Below are 23637 nucleotides of genomic sequence, written 5' to 3'. Positions count from 1 at the left end.
GAGGGTAAAATATGTTATCTCAGATTTTGACAGGTGTTTTCTAGTCACCCGTCCAGCAGAGATTTCTTTTCTTCTTGCCTGTTGTTTCTTAGAATAAAAGAAGCTTAAATAAAACATTTTTGGAGTGAAGAAAAGTGGCTCACAATGCAAACACCTGACTGCACGTCCTCAACTGAGGGCTATATTGAAGAAGGATTCATCTGAAACTTAGGTCTTCCTTGGTTTTAAATAGTCTAGTCTGAGAACAGTAGACCCTCAGTTTCAATCTGGTGAAGAGTGAGTGATAGACTTTCACAGTTACCCTCTGTTAATCAAAAAGGTCTAGTTCAAGGGGTGGAAGTGTGAACCTAGTAGAACCATGCAATTATTGACTCAGGATGAGCTGGCAGGCAGGCACATGCTACTCATGGATGGTGCCTTCAAAATCCCTGTCTTCACTGCATGCCACAGTTAATCACTAGTCCCAGTATTGTCTTATAGGCCCTATCCGCTGTTCCTATTACTAGAGGAACAAATCACGGTCAGTGTAAAGACATACATTCCCTATACGCCACCCTCTCCTCATTGAGTCCTGCTTCAAGACCCACCTCCGCTGCAATTCCTACAAAGGGAAGGGAGGATCAGCCAAGACAGCTTTGTTTTACTGAATGAGTCACCTATTTATTATACATATTTAATCTGTTTCTAAAACAGACATTTGTTAAAACCACCTTTGCCATGTAACCTGTCCCCTTGGTGGCAACTCCCACATCACTGCTTTGCTTCATAGGTGTGGCATTTAGAATCAAGGCTCTTCAGGACTGGCATCTCTTTTGTGTGTGTCTGTGTGGCATTTTTGGGCAAGCAGAGTGAAATCTGCCTCAAGTGTGGAGGGCTGACGCAAATCCAGTTGCCCAGCTACGTGCAGGCTGCCTGAGCAGCTGGGCAGGAGTTCCTATAGATGTAGGATGGGCTGCACAGTAGCCCAGCGTCCTGGCACTGCGGTGGGTGGGGTAAATTTCATCTCACTTTGTTCCAGCCATAGAAAGCCAGGATACTTGCACCTTGCTTGGGGGTGGAGTGAATCACTGTTAATGAGTGAATAGCAATAATAATCTATGTTAAAGGAGAAGCTAAAACGTTGGACAATATCCCATCTGCTAGGCTCTGACAAATATTTCTCCACTTGAATTCACTAATGAATTTTAAGCGAATTCTGTGGCAAGAGAGAGCTCAGAGGAGACAGGAAGATTTTTTTTGTTTAGCCACAGCTTCCACAGGGTCTTTGAAAAGAGAGTACTAATAATGCCGATGTTGGTCTTGGGTTTTATTGTAATTGGATCTGAAGACAAGTTCCCCCAGTAAATATTTTAAAATATTTGTATGTCTACACAGCAGCAGCGAGTCTCAACAGACTCAGGCTTGCAGGGCTTGCGCGGCTGGGCTAGAAATAGCAATGGAGACAGTGAGGCTGGGTCTGGAGCCCAGCTTGGAAATCCAACGAAGGGGGAAGGTCTCCAAGCCTGGACTCCCCCTCTCCGCCTCCCCAGCTCGAATGTCTGCACTGCTAGTTTTAGCTTCACAGCACAAGCCCTACAAGCCTGAGTCAGTTAACCCAAGCTCTGAAACCTGCTACTGGGGAGGAGATTGGTTGTTTTGTTTTGTTTTGCTGTACAGATATACCACAAGTGCATTATGCCCCAGGTGCGATGCTCTGTAGCCGGTGAGAGTGTATCCTAGAGATTGTTCTTCCTAATGTAAACAGAAGCTATATGCAAAGGAGAGGGAGGATTTTCAGAAATAATGAGTGTTTAGCCTGACACTGCACCTATTAAATTAGGAAGTAAAGTCTCATTGGCTTCAGTGGAAACAGGCCAAAACTGAGTGTGTTTGAAAATCCCACCCAGAATATTTCATAATTTACCATCCGCTTTCCTGCTGCTGTATAGAAAGGGGTAATAGAGGAAGTGCTACTAAACAGCCTGAAGCCTTGAGAGCTTGCAGTGTTGTTGTAGCTGTATTGGTCCTAGGATGTTAAAGAGAATAGGTTGGGTAAGGAAATACCTTTTATTGGACCAACTTCTGTTGAAAGAGACAAGCTTTTGAGCTTAAACAGAGCTTTTCTTTAGCTCTAAGGAAGGTCTGAAGAAGAACTCTGTAGCTCAAATAGTTGTCTATTTCATCAACAGATGTTGGTCCAATAAAAGTTATTACTTCTTCCCCTTTTCTCTCTAAAGTCTTTATAGGTATATCAGAGCCCCAGTAATGTTTGGGTTTTCTTGCTTAAGGACCTGATCCAAGCCCACCAGGGTCAGTAGAAGTCTTTGCACTGATTTAAGTGGGCTGGGGAAGTGAGGACTGCAGGTGTATATACTATGGGTGTGGAGAGACCTGTTTGTTTGGCCAGACATTTAGGTTCAGTTCAGGATTTTCTCCTTCCCCACAAAACCCTGTTAGTCATTACAAATATTGGTACAGGTTAGTTTACTGTCCCGGCTATTCCCAGCAGCAGTCAGCACGCATGATCCAGATCAACTCTGCCAACTGTTTTCTGCTTCTTCCGGAAATGAAATATTCCTTCTGTTACTCTGGGCCTGGGGTAGGTAGATTTCACAGGCAGTTGTGTGATTAGTGGTCAGGAAGCAGAAAGAGTTCCTTTGACTTGAGCCATCCTCTAATTTCAAAATGACAGGCTCAGGCAAAAAGGGGCCATTTCTCTCTCCCTCAGTGCAATCAGAATCCTTTTCAATAAACCAGCTCTGATTCTACCAGGACAGAGCTCTGGCTGGACCTTTTAGCAGATACTGACTACTGGCTGGGCTGTGGATTGTTGCTGGACAACTGGTTATAACTGGGCTTGATCATTAATCATTCATCTTGTCAGGTAATTCATCCACCTCATCACTCCCAGATGTACAGCTGGCACAAGTGCCGTTTCATTTTAGTTACCCAGGATTCAGTGTGGGTCCATTTCATTCACAGTGACCTAACCAGCTAATGCTTTGTAATCTCTCTCCCTCTTTCTCTCTTGGCGCCATCTGTCATGAATCTTCATCTTACTCTTGTTGGTATATTTATGGCTGACGCTTACTGTGCACCTACTATGAAGATTTCAGGCAGGAGGATGGAGTGGTTTTTTTTTTTAAATTAGTTTGGCAAGCATAAAATAGGATCACTGTTAGGAAAATGGCATTGCCTGGGCCAGCAAATTCCAGGTCAAGGCTGTCAGTCCAATGGCTGAGGATCCAGACAGGATGTGTACAGCATACATACCATGAACTTGAAATAATGATTTTTTTCCGTCGCTTTCCTGCACACAGTAAATGAGGGAATGTTTTCATTGGAATTCTGGGAAATGCCTGAAGTGGACCTCTTTTTCTTCTGTTTCCTGAGGAGACTACCATGAAAAAGTGCAGCAAGTAAATCGGTGCTAAACTGCTATATATGTACGTTCAGGTGGATTGCACCATCGTTGGGGTTACCCTAAGGTAGCAATCTCTAGCAGCGTCTGTGCTTCAGCAGTAATGTTTTTCTGCTGCCCAATTTCATAAACCAGAGTAGTTCAGTTCTTTTAAGGCCGCTTTTTGAAACTGTCATTACACCATCTAATAGCTGCCATTGGTATAATAAGGGTGCAGGTTTTATTGGTAGACTTGATCCTGAAAGGTGTAGAACACCCACCGCTCCCCATTGGTTCTGCACCTCTCAAGCCCAGTAGCATCAATGAAGCTTTGTGATCATATATTGTGATGTGCCAGGTTTTTAGTCAGTGGCTGTATTTTCTATCCTTCTCGCTCAAATTTAATTGGGAGCAGAATCAGGCCTCATTCGGCTCAGTAAAAATTAAGCCGTATTAGAAATAGTTACCTTCCTTAGGAAACTCTTCTGAGCAATTACTGTCCAAAAGGGGCTGAAATGGGGAAGCAGGGATTTAAAATGAATGCAGAGAGGTCTCAGAAGCAGGAAGAGTCTGATCAGTGTTTGCATCCCTTCATGTATTATATCTGCAGTTAGCCTCTTGGGCATTGCATCTTTATAAACACCATCCTGGGAAGCCAAGCCTTCGGGGCTTACAAGTGCTGTTGTGTAGTTATACTGCGGGTGTAACACAGAGTTACAGATACAAAGCAGCAGTATCAAGCGATGTGAGGGCAAAACTGAGAGCCAGGAGCTCCTATGGTCTAGTCCAAGATCTGTTGAAAAGTGAATGGCATTGGCATGACCTGGACAAACAGCTTGCAAAAACTTATCTGTGTGCTCGAAGTGCTAGTTGGCTTTAAGATTATGTGGAATACAATATTTCTATATATGAAGATACTGTTTCATATAGCTCAACAGACGCAGCAGGAACTAATTCTAAAGCTAAATCAGATTTATCCCATTGGGTACATAAAACAAGATAAACCTGATGGTTCCTGGACCTTGCAGAGGTCCACAAGCGGGGGAATGTGCAAGGAGCCTTTTCTCTTTCTCTGTCTCACTCACGCACACCACTCTCTTTCCCAACACAAGGGCTAGTTCTTTCCATACACTCCTGAGGGCATAAGATACATCAAAGAGGGGGTAGAGAAAAGATGGGGCCATGTCATGGCTCTCTTCTCCCCCCATCACCTGCTACTTTCCCAGTCCTGGCCTCTGAAACTGACAGGCTTTGCGGTGGGGGAGCGGGCTGTACAATCCCAAGGAATGGAGCCATGTGCACAGTCACCGTGCACAGAGGAGGAGCTCCACAGGGACTGTTTCCTGAGGGACAGTCCTTCCCAAAGGGCCTTATCTCTTCCCCGCAGCTCCACCCAGACTCCATCACGAGCAAGTAGTTACCTGCCATCGTCTGGCTCTAGATGAGGGCTGGTGTACATTTTTAATGGAGTTAAACTCACTTATACAAGGTCTGGATTTGACCCTCTGACTTCATTGTGTATTCAGTATTCAGGAGAAATGTGGAGATCTAGGTTGGAGCCTTCACAATAATGTTCCCCATTCCTTTACCCTAGGGTCTGGCGAGCATTTCAAAATGGCTGTCTGCTGTCGCTGCAACAAACAGGGCATTTCATTCACAATCTTTACATTAAGTTTAATGTACACATCATTACATTTAACTCCTCCTTTTTTTTAAGTTGTGTTTATTTTTAAGGAGCCATGACACCACATGAAGGCTCGTCCTTCATTTCATTCTGGTTTCATCGTATTTAAAGTTGCAAACCATTCCGTGTTCCATAGCTATGTTGGACCAGCCATCACATTCAGTGCGCTAGTGATCCGAAACAGAATTTCCTCCTGCACTACAGGGGCTTTTAACAGACACTTGGGAACTAGATAGAGCATTTCACTCACCCAACAAACAGAACATTTATCTAGAAAACTGGGGGTTGGTGAACTAATGTATTGCAAACTGAACGCTTTCTTTTGATGCTTCATTTTCAAAGATCAGGAGGACTGTGCACATACCTACAGTATCTATTGTTTCCTATTTTAAATAGCAGAGAAGGCTGAAGTTAAATCTTGATGAGGTTTGGGAATCGTGTTCTGGAAGCACAGAGCTATAAAACAATCCCAACTTTTTCTAAACTTGAGCCAGGCAAGAATACTATGGCCTGGTGTGGGTACTGGATTTCTTTAGCTAATCAGCCTAATGTGTCACCTTCAGTATTCCATTTGTCTCTGCACCAAAAAGAAAGTGTTCCTTCTCTGAGCAATGTGTACCCCATGTTTACTATTTATCATTACAGAATTGTTCTGACTCTGCTGAGTTTCCCTTTAAAGTTCCACAACAGTAGATTTAGAGCAAGCATACAAAGCTGAAAGGTAGTGATACTTCTGTCTTTTATTTTACAGACCTGAAACTTTCAAGCTGTTTTTCTCATGTTAAAAACAGCTGGATCTATTTCTCATCTCCATTTTGTGGCTTCCTTTTTCAAAAACCAGCACCCTGGTTTTCCATTTATGATTTCAATCTCTCGCTAAACCTACTGATGTGGTAACATTGACAAAAAGAACAGCAGTTCAGACTGGTTTTTCTATCTGCATTCCAGTGTAAGAGATGCAGAAGTCTTCCTTAGACACTATTTGCTGCTGTTTGCTGATGCTTACTCAGCTTTACTGGTGCTCTGGAAATTTGCAAAGCATTCTCATGATGCAGTGTGATAGGTAATTCCTGGTTATAAAAATATGCATGGCCACATGCATGCCTTATTATTGGAAAAAATCTGCAAGAGATGAGATTTTCCTCTTTAAAAAAATATTACTCAATAATGACTTCTCCATGATTTCAAGTTATGGGTTTGCAAATACCATTAGTAAAATACCATAGGATAAAGGATCACTTGAGGCCTGATCCAAAGCCCAAGGGAGTTTTTTCCATTTACCTCAGTGAGCTTTGGCTCATGCCCTTTGACGTGTCACAGGGTGAGACAAAATGAAGTCTCAGTACAAATATCGGGCCAGATTCTGCTACCCCTATTCAAGTGGAGTGCAAGTAGCCCCTGTGACCACTTTCAGAGTAAAGTACTGCTCAGAGGGAGCAAAGGTAGCAATAATGCAGTAGCCACCTTTTGAACTATCTGACTTTATCCAGACTGACTGGCATTCACTCGTCTAAGGCATGTGCCTGCTCCCATTGAAGTCAATGACAAAATTCCCAACAGTGCAGAGGAAGCCAAAATGTGAGAATATTGCAGAGAGGACCAGGCAAGTTGCACATTTTTTTCTGGAAAAATTTTGATCTTTAAAATGCCAAGATAGCAAATGCACATGTTGTGATGCAAGGGGCTAGAACAGCTCCCTTTTTGTCACTTCTTCTGTGCCTAAAATAAAAGGATGCGTTTAACTGACACACTGTAACTACATGCAGAGACAAATGCTTCATTCCTTAGTACGCACGAAGTCCTTAATTCCAGTGGGAGTTTGCCTGCAAAAGGATTGCATCAAAACTGCATAATGACCTTCGAAAATATCCCTCCCTTTATTGCTGCATGACACTACTAAAAATGTTGACTGGAAAATGCAAGCGTTCAGGGAATCTGAGGTAGATTTGGGCTTTGTGCGTGGGTTACTTTCCACTTTCATCAGGTTCCTGGAGTTCTTGCTGCTGAGCTGAAGAGCGTCTTGTAAATCTTTAGAATCCTGTCCGGTTTTTTTTAACATGACCTCATTGGTTCATTTGGCATAAAGAACAGTAGGGCCAGTGAATGCAAAGTAGCAAGTATACAGATTAATACCATTGACATCACTTGAGAAAACCACTGACTGCGGATAGGGTTAGTGAAGAGTGAAATAAATCCTTTCTGGCATATCCTACATTGGGAGCCAAACTTGGGGCATCTTGTGACCAAGCAAGGCTCAATTAATACCCTATTCTGGGCCACATGAAATAATAAAATGGGAGCTTTAGATTTCACATCACTTAAAAAGATGCCAGTAGGTGCAAATGTCCACCTTGTCACAGTGTGGGGCAGATGTTATTAACAGGATTAATATGCAAGCCTGAGAGAGCCCACAGGCTGGAGCTTTGCCTTGGTGTAGTTAAAACTGTACTTGCTTCCAGAACATGAGCGGGCAGCAGCTGGTTTAAATTTAATGGGAATTACACAAACAGAGATTCCTTTGGGGCACACAATGAGCTTGTACCTGCAAATGCTCCTTTCATATTGGTGCTCTAATGATCATATTGTATCTCCCAGTTAACAGGGAGCCCAGGGCTGCTGTAGCTCATTGGATAGGAGGTAGTGGAGATTCTAGACATGGCTTCCAGGCAGAACAGGCTCCGGTGTTGCAGCTCCACTATAAAGCCTGATGCTTGCTTAAACCTCACAGCCTCTGATAGGGACTAAAGCCTTCAAGGACCATGACTGTACCTGGTTTCTCCCTCCCTCTCTCATGCATCTGTCTTCCCTGAACCTAAGTAGAGAGTTTCCATTCAAGCTCTTTCCAAGAAACATAGTAAATAGTGAATCTGCAACAACCTGGATTTTATTTGGGGCATCTCCAAGGCCTTCACTTATTCATCAAAATGCCTTGCCCACCTGTAGTTGCCCCCAAGCCAGTGTTGCCTAGAACCAACAAAGATTTTACTGGATATAAAGAATGGTCTGCTGTTTCAACCACTTTCCTGAAAATTTCTGGTAAACAGGGCTTGGCTTTATGCTTGGAGATGTTTCCTGATGTGCCACTAGCGCATGGCATAATTCCAGGAGCTCTAACTGTAAATCCCTCTTTAAGCCACACTGTAAGGTTGTCATGACCCAACACACATAATATGTCTCTCTGTATCCTCCTAATCCCTTCCAGGGTTGATTTTGGCCCATAAGGCTTTATGACCATTTTTCGTTTTAAAAAGAAAAACTGCTACTTGCTCGCATCCCATCCAGAGCAAACGCTGCAATGTAACTCAGGAGATCAGGGTTCATTCCTGGCTCTGGTGACCTTAGGCAAGTGACTTAATCTTTCTGCACCACCGTTCCCTGTCAGCCAAGTAGAGATAATAATTTTTCCTTTCTCCCACTCTCTTGTCTATTTGTAAGCTCTTCGGGGCAGGACCTGACTCTTACTAACACGGTTGCCTAGCACAGCGAGGCCAATTGCTCCACTGTAATAGAGATAATAAGAAGCTCTGTGGTCACCCAATGCTAGTTTAAAAAATGTTTCCTGTGGTGGTTCTGGTTATAGGACTTCTGAGACAGAGTGGGATAACTGGCCTTTTCATTTTCAGGGCACCGTAGTAGAGAAGAATGGTGGCCCAGTGGTTAGAATGCTAGCCGGGGACCTGGGTTCTAGTCCCTTCTCTGACATAGGCTTCCTGTGCTTTAGTCTTTCTGTGCCTGGGTAAAATGGGGTAATAGCCCTGCTGTACCTCCTCAGAGTGCTATGAGGTGCCCAGATGCTGTGGTGATGGGGACCATATAAGTACCTACATTAGATTGCCAGAATGCCTGGTGTGTCTGCTCTGGGAGCAAACCAGGATGTTTGGGTTGTACCACACCAGGAAGGCACTGGCTTATCTGACAATGCTTTGCAAGCAGAATATATTTAGGAGGCCAAGTCACACACGTTTTCCCCAAAACCCAGAAAGAGGAAACAGCCCATTCCTATCATGTACGCAGGCGTCCTGCTTTTGATGTTAACATCACTGGGGCAACTCTCTGACAGTGGTTGCTTCCCCTCATCTGCGAGTGTGCACAGGATAAGCTTGACAGTTGAAGGGGCCAGATGCCAAGAGCTGGAGTATATTTTTAGGAGAGCATTGCCTGGGTCTGCAGATGGCTCCAGTGCTATCTGGCCAGGCTCCTGACTGCACTTATGACTGTGGAATATTCCCTGGGGCCATCTCAAGGTCAAACTGCTGACAAGCTTCCTACACTACTTGATCTTCTAGAATCTGTTTCTTGGACCTAGCTTAAACTAAGGACTTCCATACCGATAGATGGGTAGGTGGTGTACTGGGAAGTGCATAGTTCCTATTCTATCAGGTGCAGCCACCGGCCATTTTGACAATAACATGGGGACAGGACACGAAAACATAAATAATAAGGTCCTTGATAGCAAATTCTCCTCTTGGATACACTAGTGCAACCTCACTGAAATCAGTGCAACTAAGAACATTTAGGCCTTTGTGTATGTAGAACTATCACTCTGCTCAAATGCGTCTCAAAACTGAATTAACCGGGGGTTCTGCAAGTCAGACTTGTGGTGCTTTGGGAAAGCCATGTGGAGAAGTTCATACAAAACCTGACCACATTAAATCTGGCTCAACCCAACATTATTAGTTCCTCCCTTCTACAAGTGCCAAATTCCTGCACACCGTTTGTTTTTTCAGAAGATGATGGTGCAGTTGGCTGCAGGATCCAGCGATACGTGTTTGTCCAGGTTTTATTTTAAGATCTGGAGAGTAGCGACTGTGTCTTCGCTTGGGTTTGAACAGCTCCTAGTATGCAGCAATTGAAATAATAACAATAATAATTGTTGTTATTGCAGGGATCTGAAGCTGGATAATGTGTTGCTGGATCACGAGGGCCACTGCAAGTTGGCAGATTTTGGCATGTGCAAAGAGGGGATTTGCAATGGAATTACTACAGCAACATTTTGTGGCACACCAGACTACATTGCTCCAGAGGTACAGGAAACCCTTCTTCATTGGAAAATCCATTGAGCTGTTAATAGATCTGGTTTAAAAGCAACGCAATGAGATCTCTACTTCATTTGGCTGCATCTTATGGGACTGAGAGGTAGAAAGTTTGGTCTCAGAAGCACACTGAGATTTACTGCTCCATGGGCTGCTGAAAACTAAACAAGTCTGCAGGTTGTTATGGGCTGACACAGGGGAATTAGCTCCACTGGGGGGGAAAGAAAATGCATCTTGAAAAACATAGATGCCAGATTTTAGCTGCCAAAATACTAGTTACGGCAAATGTCATAGGTACCATCCTAGTGTGGTTGAAAGCAGGCTGCTGTCTCCTTCATTCCCCAACTCCCTTCTATGCCTCTGTCGGTCTCCCCACCTCCCTGTCATTCATCTGTCTAATTTTAAAATGAATAAACACAGCTTTAAGAAGCACCTTCCCACCAGATCCTGCTAGATCCTGTAGGTGCTTCTGTAACACTGCTGGATTTATGATCTGTGGTCATGCTTCCTCTGCCCTACTCCTCACACTCATGCCTTCTTTTGCTCTCACACCCCTGCACTACTCGAGCTGGAAATGTGGTTTTGGAGCCATGTAAGCCTTTCCTTCTGGGAGGCAAAGGGGAGTGAAGAGGCTCAAGCAACAGACCCAGCTGATCCACCTTACTAGAATAATTTGACTGAAAAACTCTTCAGCTCCTGCTCAGTACATTGTTTTAAAGAGTCTGTTCCTAAGCACATCTGGTAAGTGAGTACAACCCTTGTTTACTGGAGATGTTGCCAGCTGGACAGACACATCACATAGGGGCTCTGAGAAAGGAGGAATGGCAAGCACAGAAGAGAATACCCTTAGTTAATATGTTTTGTTCACATTAATATTCTATAATCCATTTTCTCCCCCCCTTAGAAAAACAATTGCTAAGCCCAGTGAGTAATATTTATCCCCCTTCCCCATCCCCATTGTAGATTCTGCAGGAGATGCTCTATGGTCCTGATGTAGACTGGTGGGCTATGGGGGTGCTGCTGTACGAGATGCTATGTGGCCACGCCCCTTTTGAAGCAGAGAATGAAGATGACCTCTTTGAAGCCATTTTGAATGATGAAGTTGTTTACCCAACCTGGCTTCAGCAGGATGCAGTAGGAATCCTGAAAGCTGTAAGTTCCCTTGCTTTTGTGTCCTCTGTGCCCTTCATGCCAGCTCACACCAGCCTGACGTGTTCTTTAAAATAATAGTTGATATAATTGATGCAAATAGAGCTGTGTGAATAATTGATGTTTCAGTTGTCTGGCAGATCCCAAAAATGGAAAAAAATCATTAATATTTTGGCTCAGGTTTAACTGAATTTGAAAATTCTGAAAAAAATGTAGGTGAATTGGGTCGAACAAACATTTCATTCAATGCAAGACATTTTATTTCTGGGAGTTTATAAGCAACTAGATTCACAGAATGGGGAAAGGATTGGAGGAGAAGGTAGTGTCTCCCTTATAAGAGGGCTTGGAAGGGTTAGATTTGTCGGTAAACGTTGATTTCACCATGCACCCACAAACTGACATAAAAATATTTCCATCAGTAATTGAAATTTCCAGTAGGCAAAGTAAGAAATATGCTACTTGAGAAGTCATTAAAGTTTTGATTTGAAGAGATTTCGTTTTGTGTGTTGTGACATGTGAAGCTGTGTTTGAACAGTCATAAAGCTTTAACTTGTTGAATTTCCATGTCTGCTGACATTAATGAAGTATTGTGTGACACACATCCCATAATTTCCCACAACTGTGAAAAGCTAGACCGATAAAAATTAAAAACAAGCTTAAAACCCGTAATTTTTGCACAACTGTGAAACATGTAAATCAATAAAAAACAATCTTTAAAAGGCTTAAAAATAACCATCAGTGTTATCCATCAAGATAAAAATTGAATTCTACTAGGCCTATGTATAAGTTTTATCCCAGTGGTGAGGGCACTCACCTAGTATATGGGACATCTGCATTCAAGACTCCCCTTTGTCTGACGTATAATTCAATAATAATTGGAGCAGGGATTTGAGCGTGGGTTTCTCACATTGCAGGAGAGTGTCCTACCTGCCTGGCTATAAAGTCACTCCCTCTCTCTGGCCCAATTATTGTATAATTGTGTATACGCAGTGGAACAGCCTCAATAGGAGGGAGTGAGAAAGGCCTGCCCTAGGCTGCCCTATAGAACAGGGGATACTGCACTCTCCTGCAATGTGGGAGTTAAAAAGCATCCAAAAAAGTTTAAACGAGCAGGGACAGACACACTGGAAAGCAAGCTGATGAGTGGACTAGCAAGAATCATGGTTATGAATCTAACAAGATCCTTTCATTACCTTGGGGTGAAGGGTAAGAACTGCAATGCTGACGTGTTCACCCGCCGCTTATATTCCCTAACTGGTTCAACAGTCAGGCTGGCAAGCAGCATGCATGCTCCCTCTTAGACTACATGATTTAGCACATGTTCATCTTCCAGAACAGAAGAGATACTGTACTCAGCATGTGCCATCAGATACCATGTTACTTCTGTGCAGGGCCGGCGCTACCATTTAGGCAGCCTAGGCAATCACCTAGGGCGCCAAAATAATTGGTGTGCGGCATTTTGCCGGAGGGGGCAGCAGGCAGCTCCGGTGGAGCTGCCGCAGTGGTGCCTGCAGAGGGTCTGCTGTTCCACGGCTCCAGTGGAGTTGCCACAGTCGTGCCTGCGGACAGTCGTCTCCTCGCACGGCTCCGGTCAACCGCCCGCAGGCACGACTGCGGCAGCTCCACCGGAGCCGCAGAGCACCAGACCCTCCGCAGGCACCACTGCGGCAGCTCCACCAGAGCCGCGGAACCAGCGCGTGGGGCGGCGAAATTCCCGTCCGCCTAGGGCGCTCAAACCCCTAGCGCTGGTCCTGCTTCTGTGTGAGCGAAGTAGGAAATATCTTCAGTATCTCAGATAGTCCTGTTGCTTACTGTAGGTAATGTTGACTTTCCCAAGGGGATCACTAGAAAATTCTCATTTTTGAATGTTTATAATGGAAAATCCCTTACCTGCCTGAAGACCCGCTTTGGGGAGGTCCCAACAAACAGTGTGCAGAAGGATGACATTGCGTTTAAAGCTCCGGCATGGGACTCAGGAAATCTGGCTTCAATTCCCACCTCTGCCACATATCACTGTGTGACCATGGACACCTCAGGTCTCCACCTGTAAAAAGGGAATAATAACTCTTCCTTTGTTTGTTGAGTTTGTAAAATCTTGGTGGCATGGACTGTCTTTTACTATGTGTGCATACAGCACCTACCACATTGGGGCTGCTTGGCACTGCTGTAAGGAGTGGAAGGATAGTCCAGGGGTTAAGGCACTCACTTAGGATTTAGAAGACCTAAATTCAAGTCCTTGCTCCACCACAATCATCTTCTGTAACCTGGGGCAAGGCATTAAGCCTATCAGTGCCTCTGTTAATTCCTTGTCTTGCAGCAGCATTGTGAAGGTAGGTACATTAAAGATTGTGACGTGCTAAGATACTCTGTTAATGGGGGGGAACCATATAAATACCTAACATAAGTAATTAATAGTTTGTGAAACATTGGCTTAAATAAATGCCGCACCATAGGAACAACTCTATAAAGGAAGGTAATCTAATAACGAAACTCTGGAAATTAATGTGGAAGGTTTCTGTGGGATATAAAGCAGATAATACAGTTTACAAAATTGCCAGCACATCCATAATATTCCTAAAAGCACCACCAAAGCCAAAGTCCATTTCCTGAGGAAGGATGGTGCTATGAAATACATAGGTCCTGGCCAGAGGTGATCACTTTTCTCCTTGAAGGCTCTCTCGGGCTTGGAAATCTCTCAAAACAATTTAAAAGAAAAAAAGTGTGTTTTTAAAGCAGTAGAAATTCAAGAGCAGTATTTGTTGTGTTAGATCAGTGCTCTTAAATGCTTAGGACAATTTATATTCTGGAAAGGATACCTCCTCAGGTGTGTAAGTGCCAGCTAATCAAAAAACAGTTCTAAAATAAATGAAGTTGTACTTTCATACATTGCAGGACTCTTATGTAAGCCTGAGACAGAGTTCAAAGGGTGATATGACCTATTTTGTGTCCGAACAAGGTGAAGGGAGGGTTAAACTTATGACATTTATTTCACTAATTACAACAGGCACCTCAGCGCACCAGCTGGTGCAAGTTAGATTCACCCCCAAGTTGTTCTGCCCCATGCTGGGGCCGGGGGCTGGGGCAAAGAATCAGGGAGCCATAATCATAGTGATTTCACAATAAGTTTTCAAATGTGTTGCTTTAAGTGATCTTCCTGTTAACTGCAATACAGTTGCAGTAGCAATAGTAGCATTATGAGTGGAACTGGAGAAAGGGTCGGGTTTCAGGAGGGGCCTAATTCAGTAAGACACCAGAGTGTTTAGGAATGTAATTGGAAGCCAGGCAGCTCCCTCAAACTGTAGACCCTTGACATAATGCATAAAGATCTCTCTCCTACAACAAGTATCAGAAGGGTAGCCATGTTAGTCTGGATCTGTAAAAGCAGCAAAGAGTCCTGTGGCACCTTATAGACTAACAGACATTTTGGAGCATGAGCTTTCGTGGCTGAATACCCACTTCGTCAGATGCATGTAGTGGAAATTTCCAGGGGCAGGTATATATATGCAGGCAAGCTAGAGATAATGAGGTAGTTCAGTCAGGGAGGATGAGGCCCTGTTCTAGCAGTTGAGGTGTGAAAACCAAAGGAGGAAAAACTGGTTCTGCAAGCCATTCACAGTCTTTGTTTAATCCTGAGCTGATGGTGTCAAATTTGCAGATGAACTGAAGCTCAGCAGTTTCTCTTTGAAGTCTGGTCCTGAAGTTTTTTTGCTGCAGGATGGCCACCTTAAGGTCTGCTATAGTGTGGCCAGGGAGGTTGAAGTGTTCTCCTACAGGTTTTTGTATATTGCCATTCCTAGTATCTGATTTGTTTCTATATATCCTTTTCCGTAGCGACTGTCCAGTTTGTCTCCTACAACACTTCCTCACCCTAGCATTGCTTATTGCTCATGAAACAAACCAGAGCATTTTCTGCACTTTACAAGCATTGCTTACAGAAAGCTGTGCCCTGAAAGGAATTTCTGCAATGGGAGAAAATGGGGGTGGTGGTGGAGGGGGAAGACTTTAAAGTACTGAAGTTATGAGCCGGTCAGTTTCAGAGCACTAACCAGGAGTCTGTGATGAACTGATGAGAGTTTGCATCACAGAATTTTATATATGCCATTTGGTTCAATTCCTTACACAGCTATCACTTTCCAGGTGTCTGCTGCTTCAGGTGACTGCACCAGAAATTTTTATTTATGATTCAAGAGACCAAGTCACTTTTTGCAGCACTAAGACACTTTGTATTTCTTGAGCATGAGCTTCCTGCAGCCTCTGATTAATTGCTTTTGGTTACAGACCATTTCATCAGATGGTTGCATTGGTCGCTTCTCACTGTCTCATGTCATACTTTCAATAGTGCCACAGCATGTCCACTTTAGAGGAAAGGCAACTCTTTTTGTAACTAGATACACAGGGATGTTTTTGGCCTCTAAATTCCAATGAATTGACATGCTTGTTTTCTCTTTACCTATTTTTTGAATTATAAGAAGGAATTTTAGTGCTAATAACTGAATTTATATATTTGGCACAGATATTAGCTCAGTTCAATATTTATATATGAAGTTCCCGTATAAAACACACTAGTACAGTAACTCCTCACTTAATGTTGTAGTTATGTTCCTGAAAAATCCGACTTTAAGCAAATCGATATTAAGCAAATCCAATTTCCCCCATAAGAATTAATGTAAATGGGGGTTTTAGGTTCCATTTTTTTCACCAGACAAAAACTATATATATTATAGATATACACACAGTATACGTTTTAAACAAACAATTTAATACTGTTCACAGCTATGATTGTGAAGCTTGGTTGAGGTGGTGAAGTCAAAGGGTAGGATATTTCCCAGGGAATGCCTTGCTGCTAAATGTTGAACTAGCACTCAACTGAGCCCTCAAGGGTTAACCCATTGTTGTTAATGTAGCCTCTCACACAAGGCAGCACAAACACAAGGGAGGGGAGACAGCATAGCAAACAGAGACAGACATACACCTTGTGTGTGGGAGAGATGCACACTGTCCCTTTAAGTAAGCTGACCCACTCTTAATTGCGTTGTCTTTTTAAGTGGAGCAGGAAGTTGAGACCAGCAGCTGCTGCCCCAAGCTCGCTCTCTCTCTGTCCCCACCCTGCTCCGTATGGAGAAGAAGGGGTAAGTGAGGTGTAGGAGCAGGGGGACACCCTGACATTAGCCCCCTCCGACCAACCAAACCCCCCCCCCCCCCCGCACAGCAAGCAGGAGTCTCTGGGAGCAGCTCCAAGGCAGAGGGCAGGAGCAGCACATGGCAGTGTGGGGAGGGACAGCTGAACTGCTGATTGCTAGCCTGCTGAGCGGCTGCAGCACAGGGAACTTAGGGAAGTGGGGATCTGATAGACGGGCTGCTGGTCCATCCTGGTTACAAGCCCACCAGCCAGCTGCAATGGGCTGCTCTTCCTGCAAGCAGTGGACAAAGCAGGCGGCTGCCAAACGACATTAGAAGGGAGCATTGCACAACTTTAAATGAGCATGTTCCCTATTTGATCAGCAACATAACAACGTTAACTGGGATGACTTTAAGTGAGGAGTTACTGTACAATGTGGGTCTTTGTTCCCCTCTAGTAGCTGGTCTTTATGAAAGGATAATAGCTTACTATAGCTGCCAGTTAAGAAACTTGCTCAGGTGGTAGAGGACTCTTGCTTTTAACATTCTCTAAGTTACTTATATGTCTTCTATTACTATAGTGTCTGTATTTATTTTCCCAGCGAGGCAGGAAACATTAACCCCATTTGACAGATGAGGCACTGAGAAACTAAGTGATTTGCCCAAGTACTCTGACATTACAGTGATGAGCATGGCAGAAGAGCCTATATAGAATGGAACAGATCACACATGAAGTCTGGCAGAGTGTGAATTGAACCTGGGTCATCTTAATACCAGACCAGCACCCAAACTACTGACCATCCCTTCTTACTAACAGGCCTGACTGAAACTTTCAGCAGTTCTAGTGATACTAATGAATGCAGAGCACAAGTGACACACATTCCTAAAACGAAAATCAAATTCTCCCTTCAGCCAGAATGACAAAGGGGGTCAAATTCACTGTGATATTTGGTCTGCTGAACAGCTGACCTTTTGAGATTTTTTTACAAGTTGATGCATAGGATAAATGAGCACAGGAGCAGTTTATCTTTGTGTATGGCTTTACGCTGTGATTCAGCATCATGAAGTTTGGGGACTATTTCAAGTTGCTTTTCACCACCGTTCTGCTTTGCCCAGCTCCCTCTGCCCTAGAAGTCATCTGTGCATGTATCCTCTGAGGCAGGCTGAATCCTGTGCATCTCTATAATTTCCTGAAGGTTACCACTTTCCATTCTCAAGTGCTTGTTTAGGACATAAGGTCTTGTTTGGTCAATGGCAGTTCCAGGAGTATTTCTGAGCATTGCTGCTGTAGGGAAACAAAAAACAACCTAGATGCACGTGGAGCCTGTGTAGAAGCCAGAGCAGAAACCATTTTGTGCTTTAAACAGGAAATTGTTCCTGATTTTCCCTTCGATGTTTTGTGTCATCTTAAAAATATTTGTAAAGGGCTGGAAGGAAGGGCAGGCTGATTCTGAGCTGGTCTAAATCAGCAAAGCTGTGCCGACTTACACTAGCTGGGGACCTGGCCCATTAGCTGTGACTAGCGCTGTATGAGGTTCATTTTCCAACTTCCATCCAGGAGCGGCTCTAGCTTTTTTGCCACCCCAAGGACAGCAGGCAGGCTGCCTTCAGTCCCACTGCTTCAGCGTACCCACCGCCAAATTGCCACTGAATCCACGGGACCGACGGACCTCCTGCAGGCAAGCCACCGAAGGCTGCCTAGCTGCCACCCTTGCAGAGACCTCACGGCTTGCCATCCCAGGCACGTGCTTGGAGCGCTGGTGCCTGGAGCCGCCGCTGCTTCCATCTCCCACTACTCGTTATCAGCCCTAATGTAATTCTGTTTACCTATGCCGGGAATGAATCTGGCCCTTGCTCCTGCTGTATCAACTTCTATAAAATATACCTCCTCAAAATCCTCCTTGATATAAGCTGACCTAGTTACCCCCATCTTCTGCAGAGGACTCTGAAAAGGAAACTTAATTTTTGGTTGCACTGGAAATGTCATTATGCTAGTTCCTAGACAGTGACTCACATTGGCTGTGTATAGCTAGGGGTTCATTTTAACACAGAAGGCTGATGTCTGATTTGTCACTAGTGGACAATAACATTTAGAGTGGAGCTAGTGGTATTCCAAGCAGCTGGAGATCTTGGGATCCCAGCTGGATGAATTACAACATGAAATATGACTGTCTCTTTCACGTTTTTACCCCAGGAGCAGCATGGTATATCTGATTTCAGCACCATCACTATAACTCTAGTTGAGTTCATATCTGTGTGCTTTTCTTGGATATGACCCAATCCTGCACCAGCTTGCTGGATGTTTGGTGAGATAGGGAAAATCATGTTAAAAACCATGGCTCAAGGAGCAACGGTCTAAAAGGGAGGTAAAACCATGAAAGGTACAGAGGGAAAAATGCAGAGATCTTCCTTTCTGTACCAGGCTTCAGGGCAAGAGGAAGAGGAATGCTTGGTCTACACTACCAAAATCCACCCCCTTGAGCGAGATAGTTATATGAACCTAACCCCTGATTTAGACAACACTATGTCAACAGGAGGGCTTCTCCCATCCACATAGCTACCTCCTCTCAGGGAGGTCAATCAACTACGCTGATGGGAGAAGATAGAGTCTTCACCAAGCGCTACAGTGCTGTAAGTTTAGATGAGCTCTAAGACAATGGAGTCATTACAAGGGATGATGGTGTAGGTAGTAGATTGAACTGGTGATCAGTGGGCCAAAGGCTTGGAGATTTGAAATCTAGATGCTTTCCAAGGTTTTCTAGAGTACCAGCTGTACTAAAGCCTCACTCTACAGTGTAGGTAACCTCAAGGGTTAAGGCATGGTAGCACCCTAGGAGGGGAGGGATAGCTCAGTGGTTTGAGCATTGGCCTGCTAAACCCAGGGTTGTGAGTTCAGTCCTTGAGGGGGCCACTTAGGGAGCTGGGGCAAAAATCAGTACTTGGTCCTGCTAGTGAAGGCAGAGGGCTAGACTCAATGACCTTTCAAGGTCCCTTCCAGTTCTAGGAGATTGGTATATCTCCAGTTATTATTATAGCTTTATCCCTGCCTTCTCAGCCCACAGCTTCTAACCATCAGGCCCCCCTCACATTTGACAGTCAAATGAGGAAAGTGATGCTCACTGGGAGATGATGGCTAGCTCCTGTGCACAATGTGAACGTTCAGACACTCCTCCAAAAACTGGTGTTTGGGCAGCTCTGCCTTATTTTTGTGGATCACAAATTAGACTTCAGGCCTGCTGGAGACATAGTTGCTGGAAGTGGGAGTGCTGCCACTCCCCTAGTTTGAAATGATTTCTATCATATGCAGGGTTTACAGTTTGGTTCAATGGCTCTTCGCACCCCCACTGTAAAAATTGTTCTAGCACCACTGGTTGGACGTGCACATAATGGAGAAAAAGTATTATTTAAACGCTGCTGTTGTCCACAGAGGTCAAACTCAAGACTGAGGGTAGGTGCCTGCAATGCTGATTTTGAATGAAGAGTGAACAAGCTGAAAGATACTGGAAGAGAGGGGTCAGATGCTGGAAGGAAAGGCCTGGGGTTTCAGTGTTCTGTGTTCAATACTTAGTTTGGAAATGCAGATGAAAAGAAGAAGGAAGTTGATTTATGTTTATAGATCACAATTATCTAGAATTGACAGAAATCAGAAGAAAAGACGGAAGTTGATCTATGTTTAAAGATTACAATTATTTAGAATTGACACTGACTCAGAAGGCAAATTCTCTGGTTTACCAAACTGTCTGTTGCCACAAGTCACTGAGTTCACTTCCTGCTGCGGTTATCTATGTAACCCCTTTGATACTGGTTAACACTTGCAGTTGTCTGAACCCAGCATTAAAACAACAGCAGCAAAGTTGAGTAGCTGTCATGAAGGATTTCTAATGTCAATTCCTGAGCAGAATAGTCAGTGTTATCGCTGGGTCCTGCATGTTTCTCTTTATCACTTATTATTTTATTGAATTATTTTAAAAAATATAAATAGATCAAGGAATAGGAAAAGCCACTCTCCCAAGCAGTAGCTAGCATATTTTGTCCCATATCTTCCCTTACTGCTCCTCATATCGACGCACTTTCCGAATATTTTCAGCTGAGTGGTGAGCCAATTTGGAGGCCTTGCTAGGTTGTTTCCATTAGGAGGAGAAATTGATGATGGGAGTCAGGTATCTCTTTGTTCAATCCTGGTTATTCACAAAGAGTGTACAAAGTTCTTCACTGTGCACAGTGGGAACAAACAACAGGAGGCTGTTTCCTTGCTCAAAATTTCTCAGCCTATCTGTTCAGCCAGTATTTTGCCCAGAAGAAACTCTCTTTAGGTTTCCTCCCAGGGCTGCAATCACACTGCTTCTCTTGCTGTCTGTTTCCAACACATACAGCTGCAATCCAGTCAATACCCCAACACCTGTTTTGCAATCAATCCCCAGGGAAACTCCTGATCCTACCAGAGTTCTTGCTCAGACCTTCCATGTGGCGAGTGCTTTGGGCGGTGGGATCTATTGTTTCAGTTATTTTACTCCATATAGGGGCTTAATTGCTTATTTTATTTAACCAGGATGAAAGTTGGTTATCCATCAGCTTCACTGAATTGTGCGATTGCGCAAAGATCAGTGACACCCTTGCTTGCAGCTGCCCGCACTCTCCACTACACAACATGTCGAGAGCATGTAGAGAGACAACTGGATAGGGTATCGCTCCAAACCCCATGACCTCAGGAGAGCATCCATTAGTGGCTGAGCTCCATCAGTTGGGATTTGTGTCCTGCTCTAGGATATGAACACATGACTGGAGGGCAAAGGCCCCTGCACTGACCCCAGGACCCTGATGTGCCCTCTGAACCTGTTTTCAAGAGGAACCTTTTAAACAGGAGCTACTGGTTTAAACATGGAACCAAGTGTCTGAGCCCACCCCGTAGCCCCAGAATAGTGTAGTTTGGGATACTGACTGAGGCTTTTTCAATCCCACTCCAGAGGGACCTCTCATTAGGGGGACCGAAGACAGGATTCCATACCAAAGTACCCCAGAGTGACAGGCCAGGGTGATTGGAGCAGATAAAAGCCCTGACCTCCTTCCACAGTCAATCAAGGCTCTGGAGTCTTTCAGAGTACAGCACAAGGAAAGTCCCTTAATTTTCAGTAGAGAGAGAGATTCTTTTGTGTGGAACTCCTAACAGCTACTTAAAAGATTCATTGTTTATTATTATCACTACTGTTTGTGTTCCAGTTCTGCCCAGTAGACCCCAGTCATGATCAGGGCCCCATTATGCTGGGTGCTGTACGTTCATACGAAGGCACAGTGTCTTCCTCTACCTCCCCCAATTTTAATCTATTAATCAAAAAAGCAGGGTGCAATTTTCTGTAAAGAGTTTTCATTCCACTGCAGCCCATAAGAGCAAAAGATCCGGGGGTAGTTCAGAGCCACACAGCCACCTTGTAATTGTTGGATAGCAATGAGCATACCAAATTTCCCAGAATGCCCTGCTGCCAGCATGCCTCTGTTAGCCTGTTGCTTTGAGGTGTAATTCAGCCATCCTTACTTACACTGAGTAGTTCCACAAGTAGTGTCACTGAAATCAGTGGGGCTGCTCCGAGTTAGGTACTACTCAGGGTGCATAAGGATGGCAGAATCAAGCACCAAAGCAGCATGCTAAGTAGGGGAACTCTGGTAGTGCATTCTGGTCAATGTTTTATGTGTTCATATAAATACCACCATAATTGCACCTTTTAAATCAAAGTCTAGTGCAGTGAACCAGTTTATTTTTATAGATAAGGTAGATAACAGTGTATAGAAAACAGAGATTTTCCTAGTTTGCAAGTGATACCAAGTAAGGAAGCCCAGAAAATGGTGAGGCCCCCCCATACAAATGCAATTAAAGCAGAGCTGAGATCATTTTAATATCTTATGTGGTAAGTGCTAAATGTGATTCAGTCCAAGTAAATGGAGGATAATTGCTCGAAAATAAAGCACTCAGAGACTGAATCTGTGCTAAATGGACGTACTCAAATCTGACCAGAAACTAGATCTGAGAGATACTGAAAAAAATTCCCCTATAGCCCTCAGCCCAGGCAACCTGCAGTAAAGAAAGCAATGAGAATGCAGGAGAAATAAACTATGCATCCTAGGGGATGTCAACATTACCAGCTATATTCGTTACAGCTAGTGTAGGACACCTTACGCATGCTCATCAACATACTTTTAGGAATGCCTTCCCGAGTCCATGAGAGAGCATGCAGCCAGATGAGCCTCAGTCTTGTCCCAATCAACAACTTGAAAATGTCATTAGTTAAGAGAGATGGTGGGAGAGGGTTCTTGCAGTAAGAAGTTTTTATTTTTATTTTTTTTATTAAACAGATTTTTTTAAAGAACATAATACAAGCAAACTGCTACCAGTGCCAGGGGAACAGAGAAACAAATACATAGGACTGAGCTCAACCTTCTGCCACCTTTCTGCCTCATCCCCAAAATCTTAGGGCTAGTTTGGCCCCTGGGCAAGTCAGAGCAACCTTGTGACTGCTGTAACTTCTGCTGGCTGCTGTGCTCTCCAGCTGCATCCCAGAATGCATCCTACAGTGGACTGGAGTGTGAGAGGAGAGAACCAGGGCTGGCTTATAGCTGACTACACTGGCACATCACCCAGAGAACACATGGAGTGTTACCACAGTGCTCTCCCTTATTTGCACTCGTGGTCCATGGATCCAGCCCAAGTTCTTTGTGTTAAGAACAAATAGAAGGCAGCAGCTAATCTGTTTTGCACACAGTGCCAGAACAACAAGCGTGAACTTGTTTGTGCAACAAACCGGGTACTGTAAGATTTTAGACAAGGATTAAAGGAGAAAGGATGAACACTATGGTGGACACAACTGAAATCAAAGAGGAGCCATGATGAACTCATTGCTTCTCCTCAGAGTCAAGCAGCCTGACTAACTAAAGCAGATATTAAAAATGCCTTCAAATATGCAAATACATCGTTCCCTTTTGGCATCCTTTCTGAGTTGGCAGACCCAATAAATTCTGTCTCTGTTATATTAAGCTTTGGCTGTCAAAGCCACACTAAAATATTTCACTCACTTTCTGAAGCTCTGTGCTGGATCCTTGTAAACAACTTTTATTTACTTTGCATCTTGCATTTCCTGAGCAGTTCTCCAGCTCCAGTCTCAGAACCATCATTCTGGAATCCCTGTAGCTTCCCAGCTGAGAGAACTTCCAAAGGGATCACACTAAATATTCTCTCTTCTTCAAGTCTATGAGAAGCTTGTCTACATTAATACATTATTAGTAAG

General features: G+C 44.0%; 1 protein-coding gene across 1 annotated transcript in view; it reads left to right on the top strand.

The window, feature by feature from the left end:
* PRKCH (protein kinase C eta) overlaps positions 1-23637 on the top strand; it is a 170744-nt gene that overhangs the window by 134201 nt on the left and 12906 nt on the right. The window contains exons 11-12 of the mRNA XM_050952601.1: positions 9949-10087; positions 11060-11248. Of these exons, the coding sequence (XP_050808558.1) occupies positions 9949-10087; positions 11060-11248 (328 nt within the window). The remainder of the gene's footprint in view (positions 1-9948; positions 10088-11059; positions 11249-23637) is intronic.

This window comes from Gopherus flavomarginatus, chromosome 5 (assembly GCF_025201925.1).
Source record: "Gopherus flavomarginatus isolate rGopFla2 chromosome 5, rGopFla2.mat.asm, whole genome shotgun sequence".
Taxonomy (NCBI): domain Eukaryota; kingdom Metazoa; phylum Chordata; order Testudines; family Testudinidae; genus Gopherus; species Gopherus flavomarginatus.
Note: the sequence above shows the minus strand (reverse complement) of the source record. Positions and strands in the feature narration are given on the sequence as shown.